This window comes from Bos grunniens, chromosome X, assembly GCF_055505025.1.
Source record: "Bos grunniens cultivar Pamir isolate PY7600 chromosome X, Bosgru_T2T1.0, whole genome shotgun sequence".
In the NCBI taxonomy this organism is placed as follows: Eukaryota; Metazoa; Chordata; class Mammalia; order Artiodactyla; family Bovidae; genus Bos; species Bos grunniens.
Genome location: NC_141194.1, coordinates 140,946,855 through 140,963,012, shown reverse-complemented (window position 1 = coordinate 140,963,012; position 16,158 = coordinate 140,946,855). Strand labels below are relative to the sequence as shown.

The window sequence follows — 16,158 nt, the reverse complement described above, 5'->3', positions numbered from 1 at the left end:
TGGGCTCCTGGCCCTGGCGGGAGGGGTGTGGCTGGAAGAGGACCAAATTGGCCCTCTAGAGCATAGAGCTCAAGACAGAGATATCTCTGCCTGGGCCTGGAAGCAATACTGTTTCAACAACTAGCACCACAGAAATACTAACAAATCAGAATCAGGTTGAAGGGCCTCAAATTGTACTAGTTGACCTGCCCTTTTAGTTGAAATAATGGTGACAGGGAGTGCTTTGCCTTCTGTCTCACCATGTGGTTCTAGCCATAAGGAATAATATAACACATTTTAAAATGTCAACACTCGTGACCAAAAAAAAAGTTGTGGGGATCCTAAGTTTACTTCACTTTAACTGACATTAAATACCTACGAAGAGGAAAATTCATTGCCTAAGGCTTTGGGAAAGAAAGATAGATAAAACCCTTAAGGTCCCAGCCATTTAAAGGTTCAGTACACGGGTTGGTTTTGATGGAATAGGTGGATGTAGTGTGTGTATTTGCATGTGCACACAGTTAGAATAGAAGACATGCCACCACAGAACATGACAGTATGTTATCAGTTATCTACAAGAAGGTCAGGAGCTGAGCCCGTGGGAACAAAGTTTGCTCCAGCTAGACCATGTTTCAGATACCTAGGAAGCCTGAAGTAAATGCAGAAATGAGCCTGTCTAGTCTCAAACCCCCAGGCCCTTCCCCTTCTCTGATCCTCAACTCTGGTCATCTACAACTTTATCTTTTTATTACCTTAAACAGAGTTCAAAGATTAAGTCCACTTTCTCCCTTTTCTCTTTTTATTTTTACTTATTGTGACATACTTCTGATCTGCACAAAATTATAAAGAATACTACTATAAACACTATTTGCCCACCAGTTTAAGAAATGTAAATTAGAGATAGAGTTGAAGCCCACTATGTATCCCTCCCCAATAGGATCGCTGTCCTTGTCTTTCCCCAAGAGGCAACCACCATCCTAAATGTGGTTTATCTTTCCATTGCATGCCTTTCTGTATGCTTGCATATGCATACATCCTCACAGGCAACTCTGTATGTATCTACTATCCATTCCTGCTGAGTGAAGCTTCTCTTAGACTTCATATACCCGGTATCATGTCTGTGACTTTCTGGAACCAGCTCTGTCCCTGGGTATTTTTCTGGTGCCATCCCCTATCCACAGCCTCTCTCTGTCTCAGCGCCTGTGAATCCTAATTTCCTCGCCAGTCCAGCCCCTACCGTCCTGTTCAATTTACCTCCAGCAGCCCCAAGGCAGTGAACAAAGGCTGGTCACCATAGGTGGGTCTCAACTTCTCCCCCTGTGGCTGTCAACCAGCGCTTCTCAAACCTTGGCTGCATCAGAATCCCCTGGAGGGCTTGTTAAAACAGACTACTGAGCCCTACTCCCAGTTTCTGATTCACAGGTCTTGAGTGGAGCCTAAGAGTTCGTGGGTGATGCTAATAATGCTATTTTAAGGACCAAACTTTGAGAACCAGTGCTCCAAATCAGCATCTGGGCTCAGGCTCAGCAGCACCATCTGGCCTCCAGGCAAGCTGGGCCATCCCTCAGGTTTCCTTCAAAAGCACCCAGCAGTACTATGAAATACACATATAACACAAGTCCTGTGTACTTTTAAATGTTCTAGTAGCCACATCTAAAATGTAAAAAGAGGGCATCCATGGTGGTCTAGTGGTTAAGAATCCACCTTGCAGTGCAGGGGACACAGGTTCAATCCCTGGTACAGGAAGATCCCACATGCTGAGGGGCAACTAAGCCCATGTGCCCAGCTCTGAAGCCCGTTTGCCCTAGAGCTCATGCTCCACAAGAGAAGCCACCTCAGTGAGAACCTGTGCACCGTAGGAGGAGAAAGCCCACGTGTAGCACTAAAAACATTTTTGAAAAAGTAAAAAGAAACTGGAGAAAATAATTTAATGCTATATTTAATACTAGATTATCGTTTCAATGTTTAATTAGTCATTAATGAGACATTACACCATTTTTTACATTTGTAGCACATTTCAACTCAGATTAGCCACATTTTCAATGCTCAGCAGCCACACATGGCTAGTGACTAGTACAGTAAACAAGTTCAGATCTAAAGCCTTGACTTCTATTTCTGTCTTTACAAAACTGTTTTAAATACAAATTTTTGGGGGGCCTCAATAAAAGAATTTACAACAGGCTTATCAAATGATGGAATGTGATTATGCCTTCCAATGATGTAAAACGGCTTCTCATTTTTAAAGAGATTTAAATCAGGATTATTTATATACATAAATCCATCTACATTTCAGTTTACTACTTTAAAACTTAGCTTTAACTAGAACAAATGCTGTCAAATATATCTGTGGAAGATAAAACCCAATTAGATATTGGATTTTTTATTAGATATTATTAGACAGTTGCTTTTTGGGGGATGGATTTGGGAAGGAAATCAATGTTAATAATATTCTCATGGGCTTCTGAAAAATCTAAAAATAGCGAACAATGGATCCTTTCTTCTTTCTCTGTCTTCTTTCTAGTCTTCCAAACTGCAGGAAGAAATGAGAGAAAATGAACGATTATACAGCATCAGTCAGCACCAGAAACTTTCTAAATCTAAGAAAACAGTCAGCCTTATGTATATCTGCTGCATCTGAGGGTTGTATCTCAACAAGGAGAGAAGAAAAACACATTTTCCTCTTGTAACCTTCACCCTGGATACTGGGTGCATGATGGCTTCAATCATGTGATCTGACCAACCTTGTCTCCCTCTTGCCCAACACCATAAATGCTTTTCTTTTCCCCCTTCCTTTGAGAGGCTAGTCTGGGACTAAAATCACTCTTTCTACCTTAAAAGCCTGTGCTCACTCCACAGATGATACTCCCTTACCCTCCCAGACCCTCGGTTTCCATATCTACCGTATGAGAAAGAGGTTTTTATTATGAAACACATCACTATGCAAACGAGGGAGAAAGTGTTAATCATTAAAAGACAATACATATACCTTCACTACCAACTCACTGATAAACATCAGTCATCCTATGACTGTTTCTTTTGACTGTCATATAAAATACACAAATCTACAACCGAACAAGTATTTCACTATTAATCACTAAATGTGGTCCTACTTGAAATTCTGAACTGTTTGCTATTCGTAAGTAGTTACGCTCTAAAAGGGGTCTTCTCAGTGCAGGAGACTGCACTTCTGTGGTCAAGAAATGAAGGCCAAACTAGTGCACAGCCCAGTTGCTGCTGCTTTTAGTCATTGTTTTCTAAAGAAATACTGGTCTTAGGTACTGACACATTTACAAATTGTTGGTAGTCTTACAGATAGAGGACAAAAGACCTCATAAGAACAAATGAGAAGCCATGATGTGTATTTCACTTCAAGCTCTTTATATTACTGGGAACAGGAATGTTCTATAAACATTAGGTAAATTTGAGTTGTTGAACTAACTTCAAACCAATGTTTTCTTAATTTACTCCGAGAATTAAAAAGCAAAAACAAAGTTGGTAAATGCCTGGGAATAGCTGGGTTATTTTCAAAGCTATATACAGATACCTGGACTTTCTGGGTCTGTCCTTTGCTGGGTCCAGATCCTTTTCTGGTTCTTCTTGTTTTCTGTTATACTTCTTTTCTTTCCCCGCACTTTTGGTGCCCTGCGCCTCTTCTTTGGAGTTCTCATCCTGGCATTCAGCTGTTTCTTTAGAGAGGAATAATAGACTTTGGGACCAGCCATTCACAGAAAAAAAATCCCAACACATAAGGAATGGCAAGATATCCAGTACTCTACCCTTAGGAGAAGCAGGAGGACAGAAGCAACTAAGAAAAGAGTAACTGGGGGCCTTCCTTCTGGCGGATGCAACACTTCCATGGCCCTCACTTTGCTGCTGCTTGATCATTTTCACAATGACATTATTTCTTTTTTTCTGGTAAATCTGTCACCCTGTGCTACTGATTACTTGTGGTCCAGGATCAGAATCCTCTGGGTCTGATGCATTCTGGACGTTTTGGCCAGAACTTTTTCGCCAAAATATGCTTCACTTCAATAACAAAGTCTATGGGGAAGCTCCTGAGTTCCTAAATCCCCTAAATATTTCATTTTGACCAAGTGCTCCTGTATGAGTTCATAATGTTTTGGGATCAACTTTCCAAAAATCTTGACATTTTTAAAAGCTATGAACCAAATATGAGGTTTGTCATTTGCTTGTTCTCTTCCATGTCCTCTCAAGCTCCCTCTTGAACACCTGCCTCCACCGACCTTCACCTGTGGGCTCATAACTGGCACTGATCATCTCAGACCTCTTACCAGGGTTGGTAGAGGGCAGCTTATTTTCACCCCAAACCAAAGAAGTCGTTATGAGGTTGGGCTTCTACTGGGCCCCTCTGGCCTTCGATTAAAGGAGGCCCTGACTCCCGGCCTCCCCTCCTGAGGCACGCCGCCCCCGTCTGAGCCTGCCCCCTCCTCGGGATCCCTGGTCCCCAGACCCAGCCTGCAGATGCCAGTGTCTCCATCCCTCCCAACTCCCCCCCGTCCCTCGAATGCTCACTCTCAGGGGCGACAGGCTCCTGTGGCATCTCCCGCAAGCTGGGCTCCTCAGACTCCTTGGTGGCCGTCTCCCATAAAGAGGCCTCCTTGGGTGCCTTGGCCTCCTGGGCTTCCTCCGCCTGCTCCGCCCCCTGGTCCGGGGCTTCCTCAGCCGGCCCCTCCCCCGATACATCCAATGGCACCTGGACCTCGGATAACCCGGCCACGGCGGCTGAGCCGTGGTCGGACAAGCACGGCCTGGTCTGGTGCCAGACCAATACGTGGTCATCATTTGGCAGAAGTATGACGTGGTTGTCAGACAAACGGTTCACCATCGAGTGTACCAGATTTAGGACCGTTAAGCGGAAGCCGCTCATGGGGAAGTGGCGCGAGACCATCATGCGGTTCACGCCCTCCGCCTGCTCCTCCACCTCCCTCTCCTCAGCCGGCCTGATGTCGGAGTCTTCCTCAGAGTTCCCGCCCTCCAGGGCCGCCTCCCTCGGGCCTCCTGAGGCCCCCACAACTCCACCCGCCTAAGCCTCAGGCATGGAGTCACCTCGGCGAGGCTCGGAGTTGCGGTCCACACCATCACGGGCTCCAACCTGGGCCCCCATTGCACCTGCTGGGCCTTCCTGCCCGCCAGAGGCCAGATCTCCATCCCCCGTGGTAGACATGGCAGCCGGCAGTTACCTCAGCCGGGCGGGCGACGATGGCAATGGTGCAGTTGGTGGCACCCGAAGTGGCTGCCCTGAGAGGAGCCTGAGGGAAGCGAGATGGACCGAGGCAGTCACGGAAGGGACCACAGAGGAGGCCCCACGACCGGGAGGGTAGGCAGCCAATGGCGGAAGCGTCCAACGGAAGCTGGGCCTCAGGCAGTGGAGCCAGGCCACAGTTGAGGGGCGGGGCCGGAACAGTTAACAGTGGCAAGTGACCCCTTGTCGCGAGCTTTGGGCTCACTTGCTGACAAACAAGGATTGACGTGCTCTGTGTCCAATGAACGGCCAAGGCCCTTGGTTGTCAAATTGCTCACAATTGCCTACTTGTGCTTTGACGCGTTAGGGTTCTGACATGTTTGGAGGTCTTCTAGGCTTGTGTCCTTTATGTAATTGTGCAGGAAAGTATTTATGAAGGCATCCTGGGCCATGTGAACTGAGAGAAATTTCCCACCTGGGAATTTCCACCTGGTAATGGCTCATGTGAATAGAGACAGGGTCATAAAAATGTTGTATATCTCAGATGTTAGCAGTACTAAAAACCTCTGAAGAAGAGAAAGAGAATTTGGACAATTTAACTTCGTGAAAAATAGTTGGAAAAGAGTAGACAAATTGAAATGAATGCAGTCAGAACTGAATGTTGAGAAGTGTTGGAGAAGTTAGGAGCTAGAAGGTGTATAATGAACCCAGACAAATTCACTTAACGGTTTGAAGACTGAATAATAAAAGAGAGGTTTCTTTAAAGGATCAGGTCATCTTCTAAGTGCTAAGCATGACAGATGTTAAAAGGGCCACCTTCCTAGGATGTTTCAGAGGCAACAATCCCAGACTTTTTATTGATCTCAAGATCCACTTAGTCCAGACCCCAAGTGTAATTTTGAAAATTATACAGAAACTAACTGCTTGTACAGTCATTCTTTAAAAAAAGTTTTGTAGCACTAAAAATGTTTTTTGAAAAAGACATAGCCAATTACATCTGGATGTTACATTTAGGAAAAATACTAATAAGTCTCATAATTATAAAGAGGGATTTTTTCCCCTTTCATTCAGTTCAATTTCAACCGAATTTTAGTGATTGTATTTTTCCTCTGTCTCACCTCGGGAATGGAGCATGGTGTTTCTGTAAATCATTGGTTTAAATTTGGAAGGCAATGCCAATAATCTCTAATCCAAAATTCTCATTATAAGGACAGCAAAAAAGAGGCAGAATCCCAATCTGAGGTCTGAGTTGGTTTAACATTTGCTGCCCTGAGTGATGTTGAAACAGTTACTTCTCATTTCTAGGCCTCAGTTTTATCATCTCTATAGGTGGCATTCAATGAAAATATGAGTGAAGTAGATGGAAGAAGATGGAATTATATTTAGGATACTGAGCATTTGTTGAAAATGTGTTTTTAGTTTGATTTTGCTTTGTTAAGTTGGTGAATGTTTCTAAGTATGTAGTTTTCCTTTTTTATGATGTAAAATCTAATAATATTTTCTTTTTTCTTGGTTTAAACCTCATAAATTTGTACATCTTTTCTCATCCAGAAATGAATTTTATACTTACTTCTTTTTGGAGATCTTCTGAATGTTTACATTTAACTCCTTAATTTGGAATCAATAATGACTCACAGTGTTGAGATTAAAATCTCAGTTGATTTTTAAACAGCTCACCTATAATACCATTTGTTATACGTGAATTCCCCTCTGTAAGGTTGTGTGGGCTTCTGGGGTGGCCCTAGTGGTAAAGAACCTGCCTGCCAATGCAGGAGATGTAAGAGACCCGAATTTGATCCCTTGGTTGGGAAGTTTCCGTGGAGGAAGGCATGGCAATCCATTCCAGTATTCTTGCCTGGAGAATTCTAAGGACAGAGGAACCTCGGGGGGGGGGGGGCGGGAGAGGGCTGTAGTCCATAGGGTCACACAGAGTCGGACACAACTGAAGCAACTTAGCATGCACACACATAAGGATGTGTGGCCAAGTCCCCTTGAGCATTTCCTATAAGACAGAAGAGATGCAAGAGAAACACACATTCTCTTAGTGTTTCAGGGCTGGAAAGGCCTTTAGATATGGAATCTAAGACCATTCCTTTTTAAAGTAATTAACCTCCAATGAAAATAAATAAATTTAATAAAATCTAGAAACAAAAAAAGAAAAATAATAATTTTTAAACATTAAAACAATAATAAATAGGTAAACTAAAGTTTAGAGCTGCTAACTGGCATCCCCAAAGCCATGCCAGTTAGTAGAAGAGCCAGGACTAGGAGCAATCTCCTGATCTTTAATCTGGAATTGAAACATACCTCACACATGAGCTTTGGCCATCTTCTTTCCTACTGAACTTGTCTTAGAACAGTGTGATAGAACATGAACATCAGACATGGTCACTCTGAGACCACATCGAAGGGAGACAAGACAGGACCAAAAAGATCATACATGACTAAACATCCCCCTCTCTTGGCTAAAATGAATGTCTACAACTTCTTGACCAATTACATCTTTATTCTGGGTCTAGTCTCCTCTCCCTAAAGGGAAGATTTATTCAAATACCAAGCAGAGAATTGCCTCAGCTACCTAAAGACATCTAATCTAGAGCAAACCCCTGTTTCCTTGAAGGAAAAACTTCCCCAAATAACTCATCCAAACCCCAGCCTCTGTAACAGGTTCTTTCTGATACTTGGGAAGGCATCACATAGTTTCCCCATGATGTGTGTTCTCCCTTACTGCAATGAATAGTAAACTGAACTCACTCAACTACAGGCATGGTTTTGTGATCTTTGGCTGGAAGACACTGGCGGTGTAAAACATTTCCATCTTTACATCCTTGCATGAACTCAAACAAGTGAGTCAAAAGGCATTGAAAGTTTTTTCTCAGAAAAGGCTTCTCAGAGGAGGGAGGTGTTGGACCCACAAGATGGGCAACAGGCCCGAACTAAGGACAATAAAGACAGCATGTTGTCTCTGTGTGGCCCTTGTTAAAATAGGCTTGTAGACCCCAGTGAGTCCCTGGCTGTAAAAAAGCCTGTGGTCTTCCCTGTGGCTCAGACAGTAAAGTGTCTGTCTGCAGTGTGGGAGACCCAGATTCGATTCCTGGGTTGGGAAGATTCCCTGGAGAAGGGAATGGCAACCCACTCCAGTACTCTAGCCTAGAAAATCCCATGGACAGAGGAGCCTAGTAGGCTACAACCCATGGGTTTGCAAAGAGTTGGACATGACTTCACTTTCACTTTCATTTTCACTTTAGGAATTGGAAGGTCTGTCTAGTCAAAGCTATGGTTTTTCCAGTAGTCATGTATAGATAATGAGTGTTGGACCATAAGGAAAGCTGAGCACCAAAGAATTGATGCTTTTGAACCTTGGGATTGGAGAAGACTCTTGAGAGTCCCTTGGACTGGGAGGAGATCAAACCAGTCAATCCTAAAGGAAATCAGTCCTGAATATTCATTGGAAAGACTGATGTTGAAGCTGAAACTCCAATACTTTGGCCACTTGATGTGAAGAACTGACTTATTTGAAAAGACTGGGGAAGATGCTGAGAAAGGTTTAAGGCAGGAGGAGATGGGGATGACAGAGGATGAGATGGTTGGATGGCATCACTGACTCAATAGACATGAGTTTGAGTAAACTCCAGGAGTTGGTGATGGACAGGGAAGCTTGGTGTGCTGCAGTCCATGGGGACACAAAAAATCAGATATAAGTGAAAAACTGAACTGAACTGAGGGGTAGGAAGAGGAGGCAGATGTTGTTTCTGGCCAGAGGGCAGACCTGGGTGATGCGATGGAGGTCCTTGGGTGAGGAAGGTGCTTAATTAGGGCACTCCCATTTCCTATCCCATGCTGTGACAGGACTGCCTCCATTCTTCTTTAGCAGAGAAACACATACTCCCAGGTAGACGGGTTTTTTTTTCCCCTATAAGAAGTTGCAAACCCATTGACTGTAGCCCACCAGGCTCCTCTGTCGATGGGATTTTCGAGGCAAGACTGCTGGAGTGGGTTGCCATTCCCTTCTCCAGGGGACCTTCCCGACCCAGGGATCGAATCCGGGTCTCCAATTTTTTACCATCTGAGCCACCAGGGAAGTTGCCCCACCCATGAAACCAGAGTATTAATGCTTTCTTTGTTTCCTCCTATCTCTGTACATTCTTTTTTCAGAACTTTTAACAAGACCATCAACTATTCACTTTAGAGGAGACAGCATGTTACCAAACAAAGCAAACAAAACAAGAGAAATCATACAAGTGTCTTTCCAGGTCAGGAACAACTAGTCTGTCCACTTGAAGCTATAGGACAAACACTCCAGCCCCTAGTCATTTACGCATTCACTGAGCACATGTAAGCACCTACTATATACCTGGAATTATATTCGGACATGGGGACTCAGTTATCTGAGACCCATGGCTTGTTCTGGTTTACGATCTACAGGGTTAGACAGACACTTGGGCAATGACGACTCACTCTGTCAAGTGCTGTAATAAGGATGAGCACAAGTGTTAAGGAAGCATGGGAGAGTGGATGATTAGCTATGGCCAGTAGGTGAAGGGGGTGGGCTGGTGCCTGGGACAGTGTGGAAGAGGGGGCATTTCAGGGGGTCCTGAAGCTAGGAGTTCAAGTGGCAGTAAAAAGGCAGGGGCAAGGAGGTTCCTGTAGGTAAAGGAAGCAGCATGAAGAGTGGCAGAGATGTGGTGGTGTGTACCTAGCCAGGGAGCAAAATGGCAGGAGTGTAGAGCTGTGGGGAGCTGCCCTTGAGAACAGGGTCCTTTATCTAAACGACACAGCTCTGGGAGCTGCCTCAGTCCTTGAGGGTTTGCTTGCAAACATAGCTCTCTGTCCCGCCACCCCAGAGATTAGGCGATTATTTACTGCAGACACCTCGAGTTCTGGACAAACTTCTCACGCACAAGGAAATGTTATCTGGTGTAAGAAATAATAACAGGGTGCCATTCCCATGCTCTCAAGATTTCTTGTGGCTTTTTGTAAGATGTATAGGTCAACCAAGAAAAAATGTTAACTGTCTTGTTTTTCTCTTGCTCTCCTGTATAAATATAAGATGCTGAATAAAGTCGTGGTCAGACCGCTTCCCTTTGTGGAGACGTGTCTGATTCTCTCGACCCCATCTTTGCTGTAGTATTCTTTCTCAGCCACGTCGTGCACGTTCTCGGGACCTGATCGACTTTGCCAGCTGGCTCTGGCAGGTTGAGCCCGAACAGGGACTCGAGAATCAGAGCATGACAACGGCCGTTGCCCATCAGGATTGAAGTAAGTAACGAGGAATTCCTAATTATTGAAGGGGCAGGGAGTGTTATTGTCAAGAATAATAAATCATGGGACAAGGCAATAGCCGCCAGTTATTTGTACATATGTTGAAAACTATGTTAACAGGCAGGGGAATTCATGTAAATAAGTTACAGCTAGAGAAGTTTTTACTTTTTATAGAAGAAGTTTGTCCTTGTTTCCCAGAGGAAGGAACAGTTAGTCTGGAAACTTGGAAGAAAGTAGGAAAACAATTGCAGACATATTATTCCTTACAAGGTCCCAATCGTGTCCCTGTAGATGCTTTTTCTTTGTGGACTCTCATAAGAGACTGTCTGGATCCTGAACATGAGGGACATAAGATTCAAACGGCCCTCCGGGATTCCACAGAACCCGAAGTTGCAGAGCCTTCCGCCCCTGTGCCTGAGCTGCTTTATGCCGTGCCTGAGGGAACAGCTTGTAAGGCTGGAAGAAATGATGATGTGTTAAGCTCTGATGAACAGGAAGAGTTAAATGAACAAGCAGCTCAGTACCATAGAGAGGATATGCCTTGGGAGATGATGGTTAGCATGCAACCCCCTCGGGAAAAGGGGAATTAAAGCATTCAGGGCTTTCCAAAGAACAGCTGGAGAATTTAATTCAGAAAATTGTTATAGCAGTAAAAAAGGATGCACAGGGAGACTCCCACTCCAGCCAGCCTGTGCCTCCAACATATCCTCCCTCAATTCTTGCTGGGCTTGACCCACCTCCGCCTTTTGTAGAACCGCGAGAGCTTATATCTATCCCTGCTTCTTTGCCCGGTGAAAACATAAAAATTAAAAGTGAGATATTATTATCTCCTCTTCAACAAGTGATTAAGTGAGCTAATGATGAAGGAGAACATATTCCTGGGTTTTCAGGAATCTATCCAGTATTTGAAAATGCTCAACAGCAGAGGTATTATGAACTGCTACCCTTTAAGCAACTAATAGAGTTAAAAATGCCTTGTGCACAATACGGCCTGACTGCGCCATTTACTCAGGCTATTATAGAGGCTTTAGGAAATAAAAATCTGCCACCTAATGACTGGAAACAGGTTGCTCGGGCTTGTTTATCTGGAGGAGATTATTTACTATGGAGATCTGAGTTTGCTGAGCAGTGTGGGATCACAGCCGATATCAATCAGCGACAGGGACTAAACACCACTTACGAAATGATGGTGGGATCGAAAGTGAGACACGGTTATTTATGGAATCTCACCATGAGGTACGCTCGTGCATGTGTGCCTCACCCTTATGCTTTACTAGTAGGATCTGTAAATATACAACCTGGGTTATGAAATTATAACTTGTAACAATTGTACCTTAACTAACTGCGTTAGGGGAATTACTAATCAAACTAGGGTTCTAGTCTTAAGACAGCCTGCTTTTGTTATGATTCCTGTAAAGATTAATGGGTCTTGGTATGATGAAAAAGGACTTGAGCTTTGGAGAGAAGTAGAGGGTGCTTTAATGCGTTACCGCAGGGGAATAGGGTTAATAATTCTGGGATTTGTAGCTTTGGTAACCCTTATTGCCTCCTTGATTACTGCAGCCCTGTTTCTGGCACAATCAGTGCAAACTGCAACTTTTGTTAATAATCTGGCACAAAATGTATCCGTTACCCTGGGGACTCAAAAAGATATTGACAAAAAGCTAGAGGACCAATTGAATGCCCTTTATGATGTTGTAAAATTTTTAGGTGAAGAGGTTCAAAGTATAAAGTTGAGATTACGGGTACAATGTCATGCCGATTTTCAATGGATCTGTGTTACCCCCCAAAAATATAATGGTAGTATAACTTCTTGGGATAAGGTGAAAGCTCATTTAAAAGATATTTGACATAATGAAAATATTTCCTTAGATTTACTGTATCTAAATCAAGAAATAATGAATATTGAAAATGCACCTAGACCTGATTTGGATGTTGCAAAAAGAGCTGAGTCTTTTGTTAAAGAACTTTTTCGACATGTACCTACCGTCACTAGTATTTGGTTCTTGGGAGCAGCCATAGGAAGACTATTCTTAATAATTTTAACAGTTTTATTTCTTGCACCTTGTTTAATTAAAAAACTGATTGATGATCTATAGATGATAAAGGCTTCCATCTATGGAAATTGTCTGTGGTTAAAGGAACATAAGCGTGCGCCTATATAAAAAAAAGGGGGAGATGCGGAGAGCTGCCCGTGAGAATGGGGTCCTTTATCTAAAGGACCCAGCTCTGGGAGCTGCCTCAGTCCTTGAGGGTTTGCTTGCAAACATAGCCCTCTGTCCCGCCACCCCAGAGATTAGGCGATTATTTACTGCAGACACCTGGAGTTCTGGACAAACTTCTCATGCACAAGGAAATGTTATCTGGTGTAAGAAATAATAACAGGGTGCCATTCCCATGCTCTCAAGATTTCTTGTGACTTTTTGTAAGATGTATAGGTCAACCAAGAAAAAATGTTAACTGTCTTGTTTTTCTCTTGCCCTCCTATATAAATATAAGATGCTGAATAAAGTCGTGGTCAGACCGCTTCCCTTTGTGGAGACGTGTCTGATCCTCTCGACCCCATATTTGCTGTAGTATTCTTTCTCAGCCGCGTAGTGCATGTTCTTGGGACCTGATTGACTTTGCCGGCTGGCTCCGGCATAGAGCAGAGTGGCAGATGGGCCTTTAAAGTAGATAGGGCCGTGAAAGCTCCAGTAAAGAGTTTGCCCTTTGCCCTGAAAAGGAGGTTAGCCTCCAAAGCAAAAAACCATTGAGATGATGGTAGAGCTAGCAGAAGAGTTTTGGTACATTTAGGAATGAGTTGAGTCAAGAAAAGTTCTGCTAAGGCCCTCCAAGGTCTTTCTGGCAAGTTTTAAGGTCCCATGCTTTTCTTCTTTATAAAAATAATACATATTCTTTGTACAACAGACTAATAAAACACATAAGACTAAAGAGGGTATCAAAAATTCACACGTATCTTGCCCATACAAATGAAAAAGATAATAATAGAAATATAAGCAAAAGACATGGGTAGATAAATCATAGATAAATACAAATGACTTTTAAACGTATAGACTTATTATGCTCAAACAATTCAAATTAAAATTATATTGAGGTAATGATAATGAGTAGCATTTATTAAGTACTTATAGGTTGGGCACTATTTTAAACACATAGATTATGTTATTTACTCCTTGCAACAGCCTTATGATGTGAGTACTGTTATTATCCATCTTTTGCAAATAAGGAAACCAAACACAAAGATGTTTAGCAACATTCTCAAGGATACACAGCCAATAAGGAACAGAGCCTGGATTAAGAAGATAAAAATCGCCCTTAATCTCACTATCTAGAAATGATCACTCTGCTATTTAGCAAATAGTTCAGTTTCATTTTTCTGAGTTGGCAAGAGACTCTGATTGTTAATTCTTCTCTTTGATTAGAGAATCCCAGTCTCCAACCCTTAAATAATAGGAAGTTGGCTGTGGATTGCAGACAGATATTCTTGATCATGTTACGTTTTCTGTCCCTTTGTTGTTAAAAGCTGTGTGGCTTAGGGTAAACTTTCCTATGGTCCTTAGTTTCATCTTAACAAAGAGAATAATTACCACCCCACAGGGTTTTTGAGAATATTTAACATGATAATATACAATGAGCATTATCAGAATTAAGGGTTCTTAGTGAGGTTTGTCTGGGTTTTTTCAACTTCTAAGCATGCCCTTTTTATTCAGAGGAAGCAGAATTTTAATTTGGTCCTCTTGTCCACACTAAGTCAGTAATTGCTTGCCTTCTGTACAGAAGAAATGCCCCTTTCCCCACTTTTATGTTTTTAGTAATTTTCATGGGAATCTTCCTCCCAAATTGTCCTATAGCGGCCTCCTCCTTGGAATTCAGATTAGTTTTTTTTTTTTTTTGATTTTCTAAAATCTATATATATTACTTGGAGGCTAATTACTTTACAATATTGTATTGTTTTTGCCATACATTGACATGAATCCACCATGGGTGTCGAATTCAGGTTTTAGTCAACACTCACAGGGGATCATCGCTGACTACAACTTGTCACCAAGTGCCACTCTCAAACAGTCTTATATTCCCACCGTTTCTCTTTCCTTCATAGCTTTGAACTTTTCCCATTTAATACATTTTATCTTTGTTTTTATTACTCCTGTCCTAACTCTCCAGCCTCCCCGAGCACCACCAAGAGTTAAGTGCCGCAAAAGCAGAGCTTATTGTCTGTTTTCTTCACTGTGTCCCCCAAACACCTAGAATGATATCCGAAACAGAGTAAATACTCAGATATTTATTTATTTACTTTAAAGATTTATTTATGAATGCCTGCACTGGGTCTTCATTGCTGCACAGGTATTTCTATAGTTGCAGCAAGCAGGGTCTAGTCTCTAGTTGCAGGGTGCAGGCTTCTCACTGTGGAGGCTTCTCTTGTTGTGGAGCATGGCTCTAGGCATGTGGGCTCAGCAGTGGCTCCCGGACTCTAGAACACAGGTTTCCTGGACCAGTAATTGAACCCACATCCCCTGCATTGGCAAGCGGATTCTTTACCCCTGAGCCACCAAGGAGGCCCCTTAAACATTTGTTAAATGACTATAAACAACTTGCTTCCTCTGTATTGGTTAATTGTACAAGTTACAGAGTCAAATGCTACTATGTGTAGGATCTCATTTATGAATTTGGAGAGCCCCCAGTGGGTGAGATTAAAGTTGAGCCTTGAATGTCGGTAAAGTTTGGGTAATTTCTCTATATACCAGTACATCTCATATTGCTGGAGGGATGGTAAAAAATCTGCCTGCAATGCCGAAGACCCAGGTTCAATCGCTGGCTTGGGAAGATCCCTTGGAGGAGGAAATGGCAACCCACTCCAGTATTCTTGCTGGGAGAATGCCATGGACCAAGGAGCCTGGTGGGCTACAGTCCACGAGGTTGCAAAGAGTCAGCCATGACTGAGTGACTAACACACACACATAAGTATCTTTAGATTGAGGGGGACAAGGTCATAGGGAAAAAAAAAAGTGTTTTAATTTGGTCATTAAAATACATATTAGATGGCAGAGAATTGCATCAGTGTTAATATTTGTTTGCCTTGTGGTTAACTCATTCTAAATTTCAACGTTTGGAGGTCAGAGAGTTTACACATTAAATTGCTGTGTCTTTACATAATGGAAGTTAAATATCCTCTAAAATTTTCTTCCCCTACTTTGCCACAGGGTCTGAAATTGCCTATCTTAGCATCATTTCATAGGACCTTTCAGAGACAAGTACATTGTATGTTAACTTGGAATCACACCCTACCTGAAAATAATATTATTTTTGTATCATTAGCCAGGTATTACATTAGGCAGGGTCTTGAGGAATTGGGACAGGAACCTTGAGAGCAGATGAGTAGGAGAATGAAGGAAAGATCTGGGGGCATGGGGTGCTCCCAGGGAACGGAGGCCTATATGGGGAGTGACAGTGTCCCTGATTCTAGGTGCTTGGGGATGATGGTGGAATTGAGGAGGACATCAGGGGCCACTGCTTGAGAGTTAACAGGATGTCGCTGAAAAAAGAGGTAAAGGAGCTAGGGATGCAAGTCTTGTTCCACTTTCATAGCTTTGCCTCAGGTCAACTTGTCTCTGGAGGTAGTTGGTACTTTAGGACAGAAAGGTGAAGAAGATTCTTTGAGGTTCCATACAGTGAGGGTCTTGAGATGGGACGTAGAGAGGCTGCTTGTGAAG

The 16,158-nt window shown here is 43.0% G+C and overlaps 2 protein-coding genes across 5 annotated transcripts in view; one reads left to right on the top strand and one right to left on the bottom strand.

Annotated features, from left to right (window-relative positions):
* The window catches only part of LOC147341495 (uncharacterized), a 786,153-nt gene that overhangs the window by 119,088 nt on the left and 650,907 nt on the right, over positions 1-16,158 (top strand). The gene's annotated exons all lie outside the window — the stretch shown is intronic.
* On the bottom strand, positions 1,903-7,336 carry LOC147341499 (uncharacterized). 2 transcript variants are annotated; one of them, XM_086387336.1, is made up of 3 exons: positions 4,513-7,336; positions 3,524-3,665; positions 1,903-2,509 (listed from the first exon to the last, which is right to left on the bottom strand). In XM_086387336.1, the coding sequence occupies exons 1-3, from the start codon at positions 4,889-4,891 to the stop codon at positions 2,497-2,499; spliced, it is 534 nt and encodes a 177-aa protein (XP_086243462.1). In that variant the 5' UTR covers positions 4,892-7,336; the 3' UTR covers positions 1,903-2,496. The 2 variants fall into 2 exon arrangements, with proteins under 2 accessions (XP_086243462.1, XP_086243461.1); XM_086387335.1 differs by having other exon boundaries at positions 1,903-3,665.